The 20,753-nt window shown below is 43.7% G+C and overlaps 2 protein-coding genes across 2 annotated transcripts in view; one reads left to right on the plus strand and one right to left on the minus strand.

Annotated features, from left to right (window-relative positions):
• Positions 1 to 20,753, plus strand: part of PDZD7 (PDZ domain containing 7) — a 91,352-nt gene that overhangs the window by 33,807 nt on the left and 36,792 nt on the right. The gene's annotated exons all lie outside the window — the stretch shown is intronic.
• SFXN3 (sideroflexin 3) lies at positions 15,139 to 20,153 on the minus strand. Its single transcript, XM_043980418.1, is given in 11 exon segments — positions 15,139 to 15,235; positions 15,424 to 15,480; positions 15,596 to 15,620; positions 16,378 to 16,431; positions 16,958 to 17,085; positions 17,445 to 17,530; positions 17,707 to 17,784; positions 18,531 to 18,627; positions 19,179 to 19,349; positions 20,001 to 20,105; positions 20,107 to 20,153. Coding segments are annotated over 11 exon segments (945 nt in total).

Below are 20,753 nucleotides of genomic sequence, written 5' to 3' on the forward strand. Positions count from 1 at the left end.
GGACCCTTGGAATGAACTCAGCAGGAAAAGGAAGAGAAAGGAAAGGCCTTATGCCAATGTACAGATTTAGACCGCTAAGAAAGACCCTATCCCCTGGCACACATCCTCCCTGCCAAGCTAGCGGTGTGAACCTTAAAAATTCCTTTTAAATTCTCCTTCTGTGTCTCAGTTGCCCTTGTGTAACCAGCCCGCAACCTCCCGGCTTGGGACGGGGGCAAGGGAAGGGGAGGGGCTGGGCGCGGCAGTATCAAAGATAGAAATGCTCCCTTCCTTCTACGGTCACGCCTTGCAGTTCAAAGGGACCGTCCTGAATAGCTGATCTCTATGTGGGAGCACAGGCTACCAATGCCAACTCACCGAGCGATCGGCAGATACACACACACTCGCCAACTAGGAGGGGGAAGGTGCTTAATGAAGTTACAACCCTATAGCTTAGATGCAGTCTCTCTCCTCAACAAGTCAAGAAGCATTTATTAAGCACCTATTTTGCCAAGCATTGAACTAAGCATCACCTTCCTTTTTTTTTTTCTGAGAAGGTGAGAGTCGCTCTTCCGGAAGCCTGAATGACTAGTATCTATAGGTCTCTGTTTTTCTCCCCGTGACTCTCTTTGTCTAAAATCTGATTTCAAAGACTTTTCACCCAATGCCGGGGTGGGGGGGGTGGGGGGTGGGGGGGTAAGCTTGTGGGTTCATCAAATTCAGTCATAAGATATTAGCACTGAAAGTGACCCTAAAGATTTTATTCAACCTCCTAATTTTTATTCTTTTTTGGGGGGGGGGGCGAGGCAATTGTGGTTAAGTGACTTGCCCAGGATCACACAGCTACTAAGTGTCAAGTGTCTGACTTCACATTTGAACTCAGGTCCTCCCGACTCCAGGGCTGGTGCTCTATCCACTGCGCCACCTAGCTGGCCCCTTTTTAATTCATTTTTAATGGTACTTTATAAAATCCCAAGACATCAGCTCAGTGAAGAATGCAGTGCTAATACCTGGCTTTTGCCTTTGGGGAACCTGAGGCTCAACAGACCACCATCTGACTTGACCACGATTAGATTGCAATAGCCGGGATTTGAACCCAGTTATCTTTACTCCTAGGCAGTTAGGTGGTTCAGTGGATAGAGTCTTGGGCCTGGAGTCAGGAAGACCTGAGTTACAATGCGGCCTTAGACATTGACTAACCCTGTGACTCTGGGCAAGTCACTCAACCTCTGTTTGCCGTAATCCGCTGGAGAAGGTAATAGCAAACCATTCCAGTATTCTTTGCCAAGAAAGTCCCATGGACCATGCTGGCATGATATTGTCCACTGGGTCAGGAAGACTTAGACACGACTGAACAACACAACAAGCTTTACTCCAAACCCAAAACTCTATTCTCTACAAACCTCTTCACCTTCTTTCAAGGATGAGTTAGAACCGAGAACAGGACAATTGGAGCCAGACGACCTATTGTGTTAATGGAGCTGAGAAGTAGAGATGGGGCCGGAGGTGGGGGAGGAGGGGGCGGAATGCTTTCAACTCCCTGAGGAGGAACAGGGATCCAACCAGCCCAAGAGGTTGAATGGGACCTGGGAGAGGGGGGAAAGGACGGGGGAGGGAAGAATTACAGACAAATAACAGAAACAAGGAAGAAATATCGCTCTATGTCAACATTGTAACATGAGCTCTGAAGAGATTTTCTTTTTCATTTTTTTTGTCTTGTTTTACTTTTCCCAAGCCAGTTGTTTAGTAAAAAAAAAAGTTTTGCTTATAATAATAGCTCACATTTCTTTAGTACTTCACTGACTTACAAAGTACTTTCAGAGAGTGCAAGAATTATCCCCATTTTTCAAGGGAGGAATTCTGAAGCTTAAAGACTTTGTGACCTACCCAAAATCACTCAATGCCTTAAGCTATTGAGATAGAACAGGAGAAAGAAGATAGTTTCCCTAATTCATAAATTCAGGGCCTTGCAGCCACCTAAATTAGGCAGGGAGAGGGGAGTCATCAGGAACCAAGGGGAAGTTGGTGGCTACTGTGATTGTGGAGTAGGGATGGACCCATTGAGAGTTACCCCAGGGCAGGGCAGGTCTGGCAACTCAGTGGGAGGTACAAGATGCCTTGTAGTCTAGGGAGTTGATTCTACAAGTCACTGAATCTTTCTTCATCTGTAAACAAGGAATAATAATACTCATTACCTACTTCACTGGGGGTGTTTCTAAAGAAAGGCCTTTTGAAAAATAGATAGGCTGCAGAAATGTGAGTGGTGCTATTAACCGCATCTTTCTGTCTGGGGCTGTCTCTGCTTGTTTCTCTCCCTCTGAGTGGTTCTTTCTCCATATCTGTCTCTTCTGCCCGCCCTACATTGGAAATATATTGTATTCTCCCCTAACCCTGTTCAATTACAGCATAATAAAGCACATAATAAAATCCTAATTCATTTTTCTCCCTCACCCCCATCTCCAGGCATCTTGCTCGGGATTAAAAATTTGTCTTCATGTTTGTGGCACCACAGAGCAAGAGCCTAGGCATCTTTAATGTATGAGCTGGGGAGTGAGGGTCCCCCCACCCCCCGCCTTCCTCCTACTTCTGCCTCTGCCTCTCCTTTCCCAGCTTCCGACCATCTGGAAGGAAAATGAAGGAGGGAGCCTAGCCATAGGGACCCCTTATCCTTAAATGCCCGCCACCCCCCACCAAGTTCAGGAATAAGTACAAGGCTATCCTTGTTTCCCATTGCCCTGGGGACAAGGAACATTTGTCTGGTTCCATCATTTGCACATGGACAGGGGCCTGTGAAAACCCAGTCCTCCAGGTATGGAGAGCTCTAGCAACACAGATCCTGTGGAGGGTGGGAGACTGAGGCATGGGGTTTGGGGAGAAATGGAGAGGGAGGACCAGCTGCAGATTTGAGACAGAATCAGAGTGAAACTCCCAGAGCTAGAATAGTTTCAGCCCCTCTCCCCTGGCATGCGGAAGAGATGAGGTTGAGAAACACCCCAACCCCCTTACCCCTCACCACCCCACTTCTAGTAAAGGTTGGATTAGGTGACCTCTAGACCATCTAGATGATTCTTTTTCAGCTCTTGAAATTCTTGGATTAAGTGAAGAGAGAGAGAGTAGGAGTTAGGTGGAGATAAAGGCTCCTTAGCTCTACCTAATCTTCTCACTTTGGGGTCCTATGAGAGAATCTATGAGAGGAAGCCAGAATGAGCAATGGAACCCAGAGTTCCTTTTTTTCTTCCTCATTTGGGGGAGGTGTGGAGCTGGGAAGTGGGATGCTTGGTCAGAGAAGGAAACTGCCTCCTCCAAGTGATGTGGGGGAGGAGTGGATTTAATTGATCAAATTGATCATGAGGCATCCCAAAGAATTACAAGACTCAATGACTCAGTTTCCCAAGTTTTATTAAAATACTGTGAGGTCACAGGGAGACACCAAGGAGATAAATGTCTCGAATAGGGAGAGGAAAATGGTTATATTTATAGTGAGAAAAAGTGGGTTATTTCCTCCTTATCTTTTTTTTTTTTTGCAGGGCAATTAGGGTTAAGTGACTTGCCCAGGGTCACACAACTAGTAAGTGTCAAGTGTCTGAGGCTGAATTTGAACTCAGATCCTGAATCCAGGGCCAGTGCTTTATCCACTGCCCCTCCTCATTATCTTAATCTCCTCTTTAAGAAGCTACGTGGGAGGTCTTATCCTAATTTGGACTTCCTGGGAACCTTTTTCCTTGGAGGCATGTTTTTAGGGTTTACACAGCCATAAGGTGAACCTAAGGACATATTTGATCCTTTCTGCGTATGTTCCTAAAGGCATGCTTAAACTTGTCAGACCCAGAGGGAATCTGTGTTTTTTATATTTCTTTACTTAAGATCTGGTTTATAGGAATATTAATGGCTATTAATGATTAGTGGTCTCTAGTTACCTTCCCTAAGCTTCTGTCGACAGTATTGGTTGATAGGGACTCAAACCCTCTAGTTACAGTTGATTAAAAACTCAAACCTTAGTTTCTCTGTTAACCCTTTTAGGTACTATTGATAGGTAATCTGTTAATCCTTTTTAGCCTCCTCCATCACTAGTGTGTTTGTGTAGGATGCTTAGACTGCTCCTGGCAATCTTTTTGGCCCAGTAGGGGCACTGCTTTCCTCAGCTCACCTGTGTTTCTCCATTTTTTGCCATCCTCCTGGGGTAGCCTGGTCTTAGGCTTGAGGGAAGACAGGGTTTGAGGAGGAGAAAGGGAACACATCTTTTTTGGGGATGGAGCAGAGGAAGAAACCTTTCCCTGGCTTCTGAAACCCTGAAAGGGGAAGTTGAAAGGAAGAGGAAACTCTCAAGTGAGGTTCCAGAAGCCCCGGAGGTTCTGAGCAGGATATCTAGAAAGGAATGAACCATCCAGCTTTGAAACCCAAGAAAGAAATGAGTATTTCTGGGTCCTTTTTGAAGATCCATGACCCTCAACTTCTTCTAGGAGCCTCAAAAGAAAATTTGAGGGGCAGCTAGATGGCGCAGTGGATAGAGCACCGGCCCTGGAGTCAGGAGTACCTGAGTTCAAATCCGGCCTCAGACACTTAACACTTACTAGCTGTGTGAACCTGGGCAAGTCACTTAACCCCAATTGCCTCACTAAAAAAAAAAAAATTGAAAGGAAAAGAGTGGAACATAGGAAGAAGGAAGTGAGCCCAAGCAGAACTATGATCATTCCCATCTTAGTCTGAGGCCCCTCATCATCCAAACCCACAAACACACTCTCTTCATTGTTGACTTATCTTTTTCCTTTCATTTGTAAATGCTGGCAAGTCCCAGAATTTTGTCTTTGGCCTTCTCACTGCACTCTCCTTTGTCCAGTTCAATAGTCTCTGATGTACTGTCTTTTTATCTTAACTGTATCCCCATCACTTAGCATAGCACTTGGCACATAGTAGGTACTTAATAAATGTGTATTGCATTGAAAAATTGAAAATGAAGATCACACAGAGTAATGAGGAGGCACTAGGTGGGGCTGGGAGGACCAGTGAACAACTTCAAAGAATAGAATTAGGGGGCAGCTAGGTGGTGAAGTGGATAAAGCACCAGCCCTGGATTCAGGAAGACCTGAGTTCAAATCTAGTTTCAAACACTTGACACTTATCAGCTGTGTGACCCTGGGCAAGTCACTTAACCCTCATTGCCCCACAAAAAAAAAGAATAGAATTAAAAGATGTTATTAAGGAAATGAATGATAGGAGGAGAAGATGGCCTAGTTGCATCATGAGGGGAAGGGGTGATGATGGGTGGACAGTTCTAGGGCTTCCCTGGTTTCTTCTTGATATCAGGAGAAAGTGAGGAAGACACTCAGTAAATTGGATGGATTCACTGTGATAAGTTTGTCGGAGGACATGGACTCACAAATTGGGCAGGAATGAATTGGTTGCCATCTGCATCATTGGAAGGAACATCCAAAACAGTGAGTCTCGGATTCATCTGAGTATTTCAGTTCAACTCACCAAGTCTGAGAGTTTCAACTACCACCTCCCAAATCTGTATCTATCAGGCTCTCTGATCTATAGCTATATTCCTGAGCTCGTGGCAGCCTTTCAGTTCAATCCAGCTCACATAAAATATAACTTATTCTCTCATTATTGTATAGTATTTATTTGCTTAAGAAGCAACATGGTATATTGGATATAGAGATGGACTAATCACTGTAAATACCTGGGTTCAAGTTCCACTTATGACATACATATTGGCTCTGTGATGTGGGCAAGTCACTTAAATTATTTTTTTTTATTTTGGGGGGTGGGGCAATGAGGGTTAAGTGATTTGCCCAGGGTCACACAGCTAGTAAGTGTCAAGTGTCTGAGGTTGGATTTGAACTCAGGTCCTCCTGAATCCAGGGGCAGTGTTTTATCCACTGTGCCACCAAGCTACCCCTAGTCACTTAACTTCTAATTGCTCTAGGCAACTCTCAGGAGACCATCACTTGGGAGTACCTTAAGCCATTAAAATCACAGATCTAGTCCCTGTCCTAAATCTAACAAATGTTTCCTAAATGCCTGCTGGGTGCAGAGGAGCCCCCTTACAGCATAGCTTTGAGGATCAAATGAGATAATATTTGTAAAACACTTATCACAGTGCCTCATAGTGGACATTCCCCCTCACCAAGAGTCTTTCCTTCCTCACTTCATTGCATTGCTAATGGCATCTTTTTCTCTCAGGCATCAATCAAGGATTAAAACTTCAGCATCTTCTTTGACTCTTCCATACTCCTCACTTCTCATGGATCATCAAGTCCTGTAGATTAGACATCTGAATATTTCTCTGTTTAGTCCCTTCTTTTCCACAATTACTGCCACAATCCTACTCCTTATCACCACTGTCTTATGCTATTCCCAAAGTCTCCTTTTGGAGGTCTCTGTACTTTCACACTCTAGTGAGCCTATCCCACACAGAGTCAGAATAATTTTCCTAAAGCTTAGCTCAGTTCAGAAGATGAAATCATTAAACAATTTGCCCCAGGAGAACACAGTCCCTCAACTGTTATACAATAATGCTGTAATTATTTTTAAAACAAATCGTCTCTGAATCCTTGTTCAAGATACTGAGGAATCTGGCCACCTGGTGGCTCAGCTGGCTGGGCTCTCTAGGTTCAGATATCTATCAGAATCTCATTCCTAACTACCTGTGCCTTTTCTTTCTTTTTTTTCCCCCCACTTAACAGTATTTTAGTTTTTTCCAATTACATGTAAAGATAGTTTTCAACATTCATTTTTTTTAAGATTTTGAGTTTCAAATTTTTCTCCCTCCATTTCTTTTCTCCCTGCTCCCTGAGGCAGCATGCAATCCAATATAGGTTATATATGTACAATCATATTAAACATTTCCACATTAGTCATATTGTGAAAGAAGAATCAGAACAAAAGGGAAAAACCACAAGAAAGAAAAAACAAAAAATTACAAAAGTGAAATTAGTATGCTTTGATAGTATGCTCTGAAGGTAGATTCAGACTCCATAGCTCTTTCTCTGGATGTGGAAAGCATTTTCCATCATGAGTCCTTTGGAATTGTCTTGGATCGTTGTATTGCAGAGAAGAGCTAAGTCTATCACAGATGATCACACAATGTTGCTGTTACAAAATACAATGTTTCCCTGGTTCTGCTCACTTCACTCAGCACTAGTTCATGTAAGTCTTTACAAGTTTTTCTGAAATCCACCTGCTCATCATTTCTTCTGTAATTACCACTGTTCTTAGTACCTTGGTTGACACCAACAACCCCCTCTTTATTTCTCTTCCATGATCTGCTGCCTCATAGTCCAGACCACACATGCTATTTCTAAGGTTTATTCCCAAGGAGAAAGAGAATATAAATTAATTATAAAAAAAGAGTACACAGGAAAGTGAAAGTTTATAAAAGTTATCTACCATCACCAACTAGATTGCTCCCAAGGTTATCATAATAAAGCTAATTTCTCTGGATATAGCCAATGTGTTGTTTTGTTTTCTTTAATTGCACTTACATGTTACAAGGGAGAATTTCTATGAGGGAAGGGGAGAAAATTGGTGGATAGTGATAGAGATGTAAAAAATAAGAGAAAGAAAAGCTCATAAATGGAAAGTCTTCTCAGGTTCTCAGAAACTTCTCCCTTCATCACTTCTTGCAGTAAAATAGTATTCATTACATTTACATTCAACAGTGTATTCAGAATTCCCCAATTGATAGGTACCCCATTAGTTTTAGAATCTTTGCTACCAGAAAAAGTTATTATTTATATTCTTGTTTATATATGTCTGCATCTTTTTACTGTGATAAAATAATGGAATTTGGCAGACACCCAGGGGTCCCACCTGATTGATTTAGTATTGTTTGAGAAACCAAGTACCTACTTGGGATGATTAGATATAGGCCATACCTGGCCTGCCCTGAGTGACATATACTGCTGACATCACCAGGGGAACCACTCTCAGCCATGCAACTTGAAGGACCTCGCTTTTGGGGGAGGGAGAGAAAAAGAAGAAAAAGGAAATGCTTGCTGAGAGGAGCTCTTTTTTCCTGTTGGTGAGCTTCTGAGAGCGGACTGGAGAGGGACTGCACAACTGACTCCCATAGAAACTATGGAACCCAGGTGGTGAGTTAATAGAAATTAGGCCAGCTCTTTGAATTAGCTGAGCTGGAAGCAAGTTTGGGGATTGAGTCAGTCTTTGCTAGAGCCAGGGAGTTTATCCATTTTTCTCTTCCCCTATTCCCTAGTCCCTGACTTTATTAACTTCACCTTTGTTATATATTTTATTCCCATTAATAAAACCTGATTTGTTTGTGGAAAAGAGGCTGTTAATCTCCTTTCTTATTAGCCTGGGAGAAATAACTTTAAAAGGCAGTTTGGGAGAGAGGAAACTTTGGACCTAGAGTTCCCTCATTATTTTCTGAACCCCAATATTATGGCAAACCACCCAATTAACTCTCCTCATATTAAATTTGGCCCCTATATTACTTTGATCTCTTTGGATTATAGGTCTAATGGTGGTATTGCTAGGTCAAAGGGTATGATAGACTGTTAAGTAACTTTTTGGACATGGTTCCAAATTGCCTTTCAGAACAACTATACCAATTCATAACTTCACCAACAGTGCATTAATGTACCCATTTTCTCACAGCCCCTCCAACATTTTTCATTTTCCTCTTTTTTTGGTCAACTTTGCCAATTTGACGGGTATAAGGTATCCAAGCTATCAATAGTCATATAAAAACATTCCAGATAACTAATAGAGAAATGCAAATTAAAGTTCAGAGTTGCTGTTTACATCTTTTGACTATCAATGGGGAATAGTTCTTATTCTTATAAATTTGAATCATTTCTCCATATATCTTGTAAATGAGACTGTTACCAGAAATAAAGTGCTAGAAAGATTTCCCCCAGTTACCTGATTCTGTTTTAATTAGTTTTAGTTTCATTGGTTTTTGTACAAAAACTTTTTAGTTTTATACAATCAAAAGTGTGCAATTTATCTCCTGGGATCTTTTCTATTCTTTTTTTTTTCATCAACTCTTCCCCTATCCATAGATCTAAAAGATAATTTCTTCCTTCCTTCTCTAATTTGTTTACAATGTCATCTTTTTTTTTTTTTGTCTAAGTCATGTACTCATTTGGAGCTTATTTTGGTATACAATATGAGGTGTTGATCTTTACCTAGTTTCTGTCAAATTGATTTCCAGTTTTCCCAGAAGTTTTTGTCAAATACTGATTTTTTTACCCTAGTAGCTGAGGTTTTTCAGTTTATCAAATGCTAGGTTACTGTACACACTTGCTTCTGTATACTGTATATCTAATCTGTTCTATTGATCAACCCTCTGTTTTTTAATTAGCACCAAACCATTTTGATTGCTAGAAGTTTTTTCCCCATTTAGCTCCATAAAGTAATACCTTAATAGTTTGACTCATATGCATAGGATATATATATTAATTTAGGTAGCATTGTCACTTATATTGGCTCAGTCTACCCATGAGCAATGAATATTTCTTCAATTATTTAAGTCTATATTTGCATAAAAAAGGTTTTGTAGTTGCATTTATATAGTTCCTGTCTGTGTCTTGACAGGTAGAATCCCAAGTATTTTGTATATCATGTAGTTACTTGAAATGGAATTTCTCTTTTCATTTCTTCCTATGGGGCTTTGTTGGTAATATACAGAAATGATCATTATTTGTGTGGATGTATTAATATTCAGAAAATTTAATGCAGTAATTGTTTAAATTACTTTTATGATGAGTCTCTAGGAATCTCTAAATAAACTGTGATATTGTCTGCAAAAAAAATTCCTCTTTCTGATCCTTATTTCCTCTATTTCTTTTTCTTCTCATTGCTATAGCTAACAAAATTGTCATTACTATTAAGTAGTATTGGATATCCTTGCTTTGTCCCCTTTCTTATTGGAATGCTTTTTACTTTTCTTCCTCACTACATATAATATTGTATCTTGATCTCAAATAATAATAGTAATAATAGCTGCCATTTATATAATACTTGTTATGTGCCACAAGCTATGCTAAGCACTTATTCTCATATTTTATTTTCCCCTAATTACTTGTAAAAACAATTTTTAACATTCATTTTCTTAAATTTTGAGTTCCAAATTGTCTGAGACAGTAAGAAATCTAACACAGGTTATACACATGTAATCATGTAAAACATTTCCATTTTAGCCATAATTAAAGTAGAAAATAGTATGCTTCCATCTGTATTCAGAATCCATCAGTTGTTTCTTTGAAGGTAGATATAACTTTTCAACATGAGTCTTCTGGAATTGTCTTGGATCATCATACTGATGAGAATAGCTAAGTCATTCACAGCTGTTCCTCATTACCAGTATTGCTGTTACTATGCATAGTGTAATCCTGATTCTGCTTGTTTCACTCTACATCAGTTCATGTAAGTCTTTCTTACATCAGGTTTTTCTGAAATTCACCTTCTCTTCATTTTTTATATGTGTTAAATACTTGTTATCTTATTTAAGTCTCACAACAACTCTGGGAGGCAGGTATATTATCTCCATTTTACAGATGAGGAAACAGGCTAATTGACTTACCCAGGGTCACACAGCTAGTGTCAGTGGTCAGATTTGAATTTAGGTCTTCCTGACTCCAGTTCCAGTAATTCAGGCCTGCTGTGCCACCTACCTGTCCCAATCATTGATACTACTTATTCTATTTAGAAAAGACTAATTGTGGCAGCTAGGTGGCGAAGTGGATAGAGCACCAGCCCTGGAGTCAGGAGTACCTGAGTTCAAATCCAGCCTCAGACACTTAACACTTACTAGCTGTGTGACTCTGGGCAAGTCACTTAACCCCAGTTGCCTCACTAAAAAAAAAAAAAAGAAAGAAAGATAGAAAAGACTAATTGATTCCCATTTTTTTAGTGTTTTTATTTAAATAGGAATGAATGTAACTATTTAAAAGTTTTTGATACATCTATGTGTGTGTGTTTTTTGATGTTCTTATGCTTAATTTGGTCTATTATGTTGATAGTTTCCTAATATTGAACAAGCCCTAATTCCCTGGAAGCTGAACACTATTTACAAAATCATTTTATTCTAGGAGTTCTTGACTTGGGGTCCGTGAACTTGTGTTTTTTTTTCCACTTATCATTAATGTTTTATTTTTTCTTCTTTTTATATTTAGAAATTTATTTTCCCAAGTTACATGTAAAATACAATTTTTGACATCAATTTTTTAAAACTTTGTATTCCAAATTCTCTTCCTCCCTCTCTGCCTCCCTACCCCCACCAAGAACTCAAGCAATTCAATATAAGCTATACATGAGCAATCAGGCAAAACATTTCCATGTTAGCCAGGTTGTGAAAGAAAACAGACAAAAGCAAAACTTCAGATAAAGAAACTAACAAAAAAAATTATGCTTCAATATGTATTCAACTACCATCAGTTCTCTCTCTGTAGATGGGTTTCATTTTTCATAAGACCTCAGAGTTGTCTTGGATCATTGCACTGCTGAAAATAACCAAGTCATTCCCAGCAGATCATATCACAATATTGCTGTTATTTTGTATACAGTACATTTCACTTTGCATCAGCTCATGCAGGTCCTTCCAGGTCTTTCTGAGAGCATCCTGCTCATTATTTTTTATAGTAAACTACATTTATATAGTACTTTAAGGAGAGATTTCCTTACAATAAACCCATAGCTCTAAATACCATAGGCCAAACATATGGCCCTGCCCACATCACTACTGAATCCTGTCTGAGCTAGATTAAAATGTAATTGGGAAATGTTTAGTGAAATAAATAAAAATACAATAAAATGAGGATAATGTTACATTTTAAAACTAAATTGGGGCAGCTAGGTGGCACAGTGGATAGAGCACCAGCCCTGGAGTCAGGAGGACCTGAGTTCAAATCCATCTCAGACACTTGACACTAGCTGTGTGACCTTGGGCAAGTCACTTAACCCTCATTGCCCAACCAAAAAAAAACACAAAAAAAAGCCCCCCCCCAAAAAAACTAAATTAATATGCACCTGCAGGGATCCTTCTTTAGTTTATTGGCCCCTTTTTTTCTATTTGAAGTTTGTTGTTTTTCCTTTGACACCATTGCTGTAGCCCATAACAGTATATTTTCAGGAGTTTATTTACAAAGAAAAGAGAATATATTTTAGAAATACTACACAGGGATAAGGTAATTTGAAGTTTATATAATAGAAAGTTCCTCAATCCCTAACTAAATGGCACCTAAGTTTTCTTATCTCATTCTTTTTTTCTTTTTGAGGCAATTGGGGTTAAGTGACTTGCCCAGGGTCACACAGCTAGTGTCAAGTACCTGAGGCTGGATTTGAACTCAGGTCCTCCTGGATCCAGGGCCTGTGCTCTGCCACACCTAGCTGCCCCTCTTATCTCATTCTTAACTAAAGCTCCCCAGGACCAGCATGGCCCATAAAGCAGAGAGCAGATATTAGAGCTGGAAGGGACCTCAGAGATCATCTAATTCAACCCCTTTATTTTATAGATTTCCCTCAGGGCCTAAATACCATGGAACAGGATGCAGCAACCTCTTTGTCCAAGGAAAAAATAGCATCTTCCATTCTAAATCTAGGTGCTACCTCAAAGTCATTTCTCCCATTCAACATTCTAGGTTCCCTCTAGGCAGACCAAGAAACTTCTTGATTGAGCAGCATGTTCCTGGCTTTCTAGCCATATTACTATATAATTGCTGAGCTAACTAATTTCTCCTCCCCCTACCTAAAGTAATGAGATAACAAAAACTCTCATAAGATCTTTTTTTTAATCAGCTCAAAAATCAAAATAATTAAAATCAACACACTGGTCACCTCCAAAGTTCAGAAAAAAAATCCTTTCCCTCACAGGTTAGCCACCTAAATCTAATAGATTCCTTCTTTTTAGGAACCCCTACTGTATGCACAGATGGAGGAAAGGTGTTTAATAGACTCTGTGGTATACACATAGTTTACATACCTAAGGAGTGGGGAGAAAGTTGAGGGAAGAACCCAAGAAGAAAATGAGAGTGGCCACCGAACAGCTAGATAAATTCCAGGGTAGGAAAAAGATACAGGATCGATGCTCCCTCTGTCTGGTGCCATGAGATCCTAATCTCTCCTCCTTCAGAATCATTAATAGCTGTCTCCTGAGGAGTGAGGGGCATAGCCCCAGCTGGATAGACTTTGACATGTGAGTGGAAAGCGATCCCCCAAACTATTTAGGGACTGCCTTGTTAAATTCAGCATACTTTTTTTTCTTTTTTTGGGGGGGGGGCAATGAGGGTTAAGTGACTTGCCCAGGTCACACAGCTAGTAAGCGTCAAGGGTCTGAGGTGGGTTTTGAACTCAGGACCTCCTGAATCCAGGGCCGGTGTTTATCCACTGTGCCACCTAGTTGCCACCTCCAGCATATACTTTTTTTTTTAAGTGAGGCAATTGGGGTTAAGTGACTTGCCCAGGGTCACACAGCTAGTAAGTGTTAAGTGTCTGAGGTCAGATTTTAACTCAGGTACTCCTGACTCCAGGGCCGGTGCTCTATCCACTGCGCCACCTAGCTGCCCCTCAGCATATACTTAAAAATATATATAACAGCATCCTTTTATAGACAATCTTTTGATCTTTATGTTTTGGAATGTTTGGGATTTTTTGTGATTACGTCCCTAATTTATTAAGAAAAAATAAAGAGGGGACTCAAACAGCAAAGGTAGGGAAAGAATGGACAGCGCAGCCTAAATGGGGTTTGGAAAGGGTGCTGTGAAGGGAAGAGAATGGGACAACTTCCAGAGACCAAGGAAAGAGGGACTCTTAACCTGGGTTTATGGATCCAGTTATTCTGTCTCTGGGCTCCCTCTGCTGGAGACTGTGAATGATGCAAGTAGGTTGAGAGTTCTAGACATGGGGTTCCGTATCCTGTCTTTCCCACATCCTGCCCCAGACTCCAAGGACATGGAGGGTTTCATGTGATCTCAGAGCTGGAAAGAACCTCTGAGGTCATCAAATAGAACCTGCCGCCCTGTGCCAGAAGCCTCACTACCACACCCCTCATCCTCAGCTGAAAGACTTTAAGCCACACAACTCACTACCTTACACAGAATAGGCGGCCTGTTCTTGGCTAGCTGTGAGCTGTAGGAAGTTCTTCCTTATACTGAAATGAAACCTGCCTCCCTCTCCCTGAAGCCAAGAGGAAAGAAAACAGATCTTTCCAAATAGAAGAGCTAAGGGAGGCAGAAGATGCTGGGTCCTCACATCCTCTCCTGGGGACAAGTCTAGGAGTCACAAGTGAATGTGTCCATTGTATAAATAAGTGTTTGTGTCTCTGCTTTTGTATGTGACCTAGATTTATCTGAGCTACTTGGGAACTTCCTGAATGCTTTGGACAACCTTTGTCCCTCTCTGTCTCCCCTCCTCTGAGCTAACTAGCCCCATTTTCTTCAGCTGACCTCCATAGGGCGTGGTATCTAATCTCTTCTGGATGCACTCCAACGTCAGTATCATTCTTAAAATGGAATGCCCAGAACTGAACATCATCCTCTATATATGGTCTGGCCAGGATGGAATAATACAGAACCACAGAGGCTCTCCTTTTGGAAGATAGAACTGTATGATTCATACTTCAAATGATGACGACAAGACTAGAAACAAGTTTATTTGGGTACAAATACTTGCAACATGGGAATCATGCTGGCAGTAGTTGGGAGAAGGGGAAAGAGAGATAGAAAAATAAGATGTTAGGGCAGAAGGGCTTTGAGTGGGAGGGGCAGCCCTGAGCTTCCTCCCCCCACCCACCACAACCCAGCTCGACCAATCAAGAGAATGTGTCTTGTGTTATCTGAGATGAATGATGGAACATTCTCTCTCTGTGTGTCTCTCTCTGTCTGTCTGTCTCTCTCTCCAGCTCATACTGACTTTTCTGAAGGAGTGGGTGCCTCAGTAACAGCCGGGCAGATACTCTCCTCCACTCCTACCTTTACGGGCAGTGTGTCTGCCCTGTTCTTTAGGGCCTGGTGGGAGGAGGGGAAAGCACACTATTGGGTTCTAGACAATACTAGAGGCATGACCCTGGAGCATGAGAGATCAGAGAGCATGAGGGAGAAGTGAGAAGGGCAAAATAGGTACCACAGGGGATATGCAATCGAACCAGAGGCAGGAAGCTAGGGAAGGAACAATCCTGGGATGGACCCGCTCCACTCAGCGTCCCTTGTTGAAGTAAACAAGCTTGGTGTTTGGGCTCTGCTCCTTGATCCTAGCTCTGAGCTGTGGCTCCATACGTTTCACTGAAATAGAACTGTAAGTCATAGGTCAAGCTGCATGAATGATGGCCAGCATGCCGTCCCTCCCTCTCCTCGCAGAGCGGCCCCCTCATCTCCATCCTGAAGTGTAGGTGGCCTTCGACATTCCCTCCACACTCCCACACCCCTACCATGGCTGGAATGAAAGGCATGACCGGGCCAGACCCCTCCCCAGGACACTTACCTCCTCTGGGAGAAAAGGGGGAAAAGTGCACAGCACAGGGGAGTGGAAAACAACAGACTGGAGGAGGGAGAGGAGGAGGGAGTGGGAGTGCAGCCTCAGGAGGCTTCAGTCCTCCCCTTCCCCCTTCCCCCACAAATGGCCCCTATACTTAGCAAAAACCAACCAGCCCCACCTGCATGGAGCCCGAGCAGCCTTCGCTGTGGAAAGTGAGTGGGGAGACTGAGCAGTAGATGGGGGAGAAGAGAATCATGCTCCTTCCCCGTCACCAAGAACAGCTCCCAACCCATCCAGCCCCAAGCCTGTGAGCACCCCCTCCCCAAGACCATCCTTTCTGACAGGATCCCAAACAAAACCCTACACTCAACTCCCTGCCCCCAACAAGGCACAGCCTATATCCACTTCCCCAAAGCCCTCTGGGTCCCCCTTCAAAGAGCCAGCTTACCCATTCCAACCCACTCTTTCTCTAGGGTCAAGCTGCAGTCTTGTGTTTATATCTAGGGAGAGGGGAGGCCTGTTTGTGCTGTCTTCCTACCCCGTCATTCAGTGTGTGGGTAATAATAAGACAATGTGGATAAGGCTGATTTTGTAGCAGCTGATTTTTGTAACAACTGCTCCCACAGCGTGTCTGTCACTGTGTAAGGAATAATTTGCCTGCTCATATGTGGTATTCCCCAGCCTACTCCCTTGGCTTCCTCCAGCACAGGCCCTTTGTTGTTGTCCTGCCCTACCCCCCACCCACAACAATTTCGACCAAACAGGATCCAAATGGTAGAGACTGAGGTAGGGCAGCAGCCCGGGGTCTGGAAGGAGTGAGCTCTTCCTCACCCAGGAGGGTTGGTTTCTTTAACCAAGCCCTTGGCTCTCACCAGTCACCAGCCAAATCAAGTCCTTTTTTCTGTCCTTATGATTACCCAAAGTACCAAGGGAAGTGGGAGCAGGATGGGGCAGGCATACCTTCAAGAAGCCTTTTTTTTTTCTCCAGTGCATTCATAATTAGAGGGGTTACAGCTAGAGAAAGGGGAGATCATAATAAGGTCTGGCATTCGTATCACTCTTTAAAGTTTGAAAAGCACTTTCCCTATGTCATCTCACTGAACTTGCAACAACCCTGTGGGTTAGGTGTTATTATTATCCCCATTTTACAAATGACAAAACTGAGGGGAAGCTAGGTGGCACGGTGGATAGAGCACAAGCCCTGGATTCAGGAGGACCTGAGTTCAAAGCTGACCTCAGACACATGACACTTACTAGCTGTGTGACCCTGGGCAAGTCACTTAACCCTAACTGCTTCACCCAAAAAAAAAAAAAAGTAAAACAAAACTGAGTCTGAGAGGTTGTGTTAATGCCACATAGCTAGTGTCTGAGGCAAGGCAGGATTTGAACTCATGTCTTTCTTCCTCCAAACTCTATCTGCTTTACCACCTAAATCCAAGAGTCCAGCTGTGACTCTAGAATCCTCAGTGCTTCCCCCATGACCTCCCCTCTCCATTCTGTTTCCCACCCCATCCTCCTTCCCTCCCAGCCCTACGCTCACTCATAGCAGGCGTGACCGTGCAGATCCGAGATGTCACCACCTGGAAGATGCCCAGCTGAGCTGCCTTTGAAGAATAGCCAAACTTGTGGCCCAAATCATCAGTCACAGGGATCCCCACCAGCATCTCCCTGGATCTAAGGCATGGGGGGCAGGGAGGGGTGACAGTATCAGACTCCAAGTCCTGGATCCTCACACATAGGCATTTAGACCACTAGATTCCCCTGCCCCAATCCCCCAGCTCCCCTCAGATGGTCCTGGCCAGCCTTGTCTCCATCCCTCAGGCCATGTCTGTGTGAGATCATTCCCAGAACCCTCCAAGGACTGGCAGGGCACAGGGCCAGGCTGACCAGAGGCGTCTAAAAGCCCACCCCCCAGAGCTCCCTCCCAGGAAGAAAGGTGAGTTCTCTCCTGTTTTCAGAGGCAAGAATGTATGGTCTTGCACACATAAAGCCTAGGATCCTCTAGGTACACCCCTCGTCCTGCTCACCTCTGCCTCATCAGTGGGATGTTGATGCAATTGGCAGCAGCCACTGCTATGAATGGGATGAAGTGGCTAACCAGGCTAGGGAGATGCTAGAGGAGGGGGCATTGGTCAGGTGGAACCAGACATGGAGTCTAGCATATCTGGTCTAGGGGGTCAGAGGGGGCAGGGTGACATGGGAGAGCTTTGGAAGGTGTCACCTTGGAGGAGCCTCTGACAAGGAGGCCCTGGAGGATCGAGGTGGCTCACATCAGGATGGGGAGCTTACTTTGGTGAGGGATTTGAGTCCCAGAGCAGTAAGCACGGCCCCAGTGCTGGCACTCACGTAAGCTGTTGCCAGCTGCCTGTGGACAGAAGGGACAAGGAAGGAGAATGAATAGATGAAAAAGCTCTTGGTAAACATCCACTATGTTCCAGGCATTGGACTGAGCTACAGACACAAGCAAGAAACGTGGTCTTTGCGCTCAAGGAGTTCACATGATGATGGAGGGAGACACAAATACAGATGAATGCTGGCGGGGGGAGGAGTTTGGGTTTGGTGGGGCAGGGTGCTGAATCCATTTGGCAGGGCAATCAATCGACGTGTCCTTTCCAGAAGCAATGGTCACATTGATCTGATCGCTGTGCCCACAGCAGGATACAAGCTCTGCAGTAGAGCATATGTGGAGATGCCCGGAGTAGACAGCCAGATGGCATATGAAGCATGACCAGGTAGGAGGCCAGCCAGTTGGGCAGGAGAGGGGAGGGAATAGACCCGGCTCAGAGGGCAGTATGGGTCCAAGTATTCCTTACACCAGGGGAAGGAGCACAGACAGAGACAGTCTCCCAATATTGACTCCCAAGTCTCCAAGGGTCCCCTGAAGTAGATGAGGTGGCCAATGCTGGGATACAGGAGCTGCTCGCAGGGCCAGCCTCCAGGGTTGGCAGTCAGTGAAGGTGGGAGCTGGTCTTGTTATCTATAGCCAGTAAAATGTAAGCTCCTTGAGGGAAGGCACTGTTTGTCTCTGTATCCCATTAAGCATGGAGCACAGTGTCCCTGGTAAGTGCTTAAGAAATGCTCATTAGATGGGATTAAAGGAGGGCTTCTTCCATCTCAGTAACTGCCACATCCCCACTTCTGTTGGAGTCGTTAACAACATCGTTGAAGGACTGGTTCAGTCACTGCCAGAACACCATGGTTGAAATGTTCCTGAGGGGACAAGCAGGTTCATCCCCGTACTCTAGGACCCTAATGACTATTCCCAACCCTTCCATGTAGAGATCTCAACAGCTGTCCTCAAAGCCCCCTCATGCTATGCACCACTGAACAGACTCCCCTTCCACAGCAATTTCCAAACCATCCCTTCAGAGACCCTGGTGGTTCTCTCCACTTCCTGCCCCTGCCCAGAGCTCCCAATGATTATCCCCAAGTCTGATGTTATCCTTGACTTCCCCTATTACATACACACATACTTATGTGGGGTGGGTGGACACGTGGGCCATAGTTCTTCATATATAGAGAAACATGAGAAAGATGTAGCATTAAGAGACCAAAGAAACCACCAGTGAAGAACCCAGTTTCCCTCTACTACTAGGCCATGATTAGATGGGGTGCTACTGACTAAGTATCCCAAGCCTACCTCCCTTCCAGGATGGCACCTAGTGTGAAAAGCTCTGAGGCTGGGGGAATGTGAATTGTGCCATGTTGGCCTACAGGGGCCAAATGTCTGGGGTGCCCTTTTAAGGGGCTGGAGAACCTACCTGTAGAAGGTGAGCATGCAGCCACTGATAATCATATTCATGGGCACTTGGGCTGACATTCGGCCAATGAGGTAGAGCTTCTCCCCAGTGTCAGGGTGGAAGGCTGAGTCATATTTATACTTGGCCTTCCATAGATCATCTTCAGTCAGCCCAGGGGTCACGATCCCTACCCTATCTGGGAAGGACAAAGTCGTGCTATCCTGGGAAGGCAGCTGTTCACTCCAGAAATCCCCAAGTCCTCTCATCCCAGAAGCCCACATCTGCTTGGGTACAGAGACAATTGATTTTCAGACCTAGGGAAGATCTTACCCAGGAGTATAGGCCTCAAGTCTCAGAGTCCAGGGACCTACTGTTTCCCCACCTTTAGACTAAACTCCTCTCAGTTACCCCCCACCCTTATCACTACAGCTCAGTTACCCCCCCCATCACTACAGGGAGAGGGCCCCCAGGCTCCTTCCAAAGAGCCTAATGTCACAGTACTGATGTCAGGCTGAAGGAGGCCCCTAGTGGAAGCTAGGTTCAGGAGCTATTTCAAGAACTTTGGTTTAGTTTTTGTGATGGTAGCATGGTTAGCTGCTGTCCATGTTTCCCTCTAAGAGTAAGTGCCCATCATTTTCCCCATGGACAGGGTGTGATAGGAAGAATGATCTCTTCCATCCCTGTCCCTGATACTTAAAATTTGACCTCAAGATCATTTGGGTTAGGAATTGTAACTCTCCAGAATGCTTGAGAGAACTAACCATGAGGTCAGAAGTGGGGTGGTTACTCGCAGTTCTCCTGGGGACTAGGGAGGACAGGAAGGAAGGACAAGGAGGGTGTCACCTGTAGTTCTCTACAATGGTTCGGGCATTATGCAGTTTATCTTCAGATAGTAGAAGGTTCAAGGGGTTGGTGACAGTGAAGAACTGCTTAGCTCCACCCACAAAGGTCCCATCAAGGATCATGGATATTGATGTTCAGTGGCACCTCACTCATCTTCTGCAGAGGGAAGGCAAGGTAGGAAGATCAGAGATTATATCTCCTCTCCAGACTCCCATACTGCTTTCAGTCCATTTTTTCTGGGCCCCAACCTGGTTTTTTTCTTTTATTTTATTTTTTAGTGAGGCAGTTGGGGTTAAGTGACTTGCCCAGGGTCACACAGCTAGTAAGTGTTAAGTGTTTGAGGCCGGATTTGAACTCAGGTACTCCTGACTCCAGGGCTGGTGCTCTATCCACTGGGCCACCTAGCTGCCCCGCCCCAACCTGTTAAGGCATAAACTCTCTATGGGAAGTTATTGTTGTTTGTCCTTCATTTTCCAAGAGGACCAACATCACAAGGTGATGTCTTGACTCATACATGAATTGGATGTAAGTGATGCAGGCTGTGGCAGTCATCAGCCTCACTCTTTCTTCCTGAGTCATCAAAGACCAGTGGCAAGACAAGAGCCAAGACAACTTGTGATGGCTCAGAATGGTCAAGGATGACCTTGGAGTCTTTGATGCTTGGCTAAGCTCTGAGCACTCCACAGTGTCTGCTTCAATCACCCTTGTGGCCCTTGAAACAAACTTATCATCTGCCCATTCCACCAAGAGAAG

The sequence above is a fragment of the Dromiciops gliroides genome, chromosome 2 (genome assembly GCF_019393635.1).
Source record: "Dromiciops gliroides isolate mDroGli1 chromosome 2, mDroGli1.pri, whole genome shotgun sequence".
Taxonomy (NCBI): domain Eukaryota; kingdom Metazoa; phylum Chordata; class Mammalia; order Microbiotheria; family Microbiotheriidae; genus Dromiciops; species Dromiciops gliroides.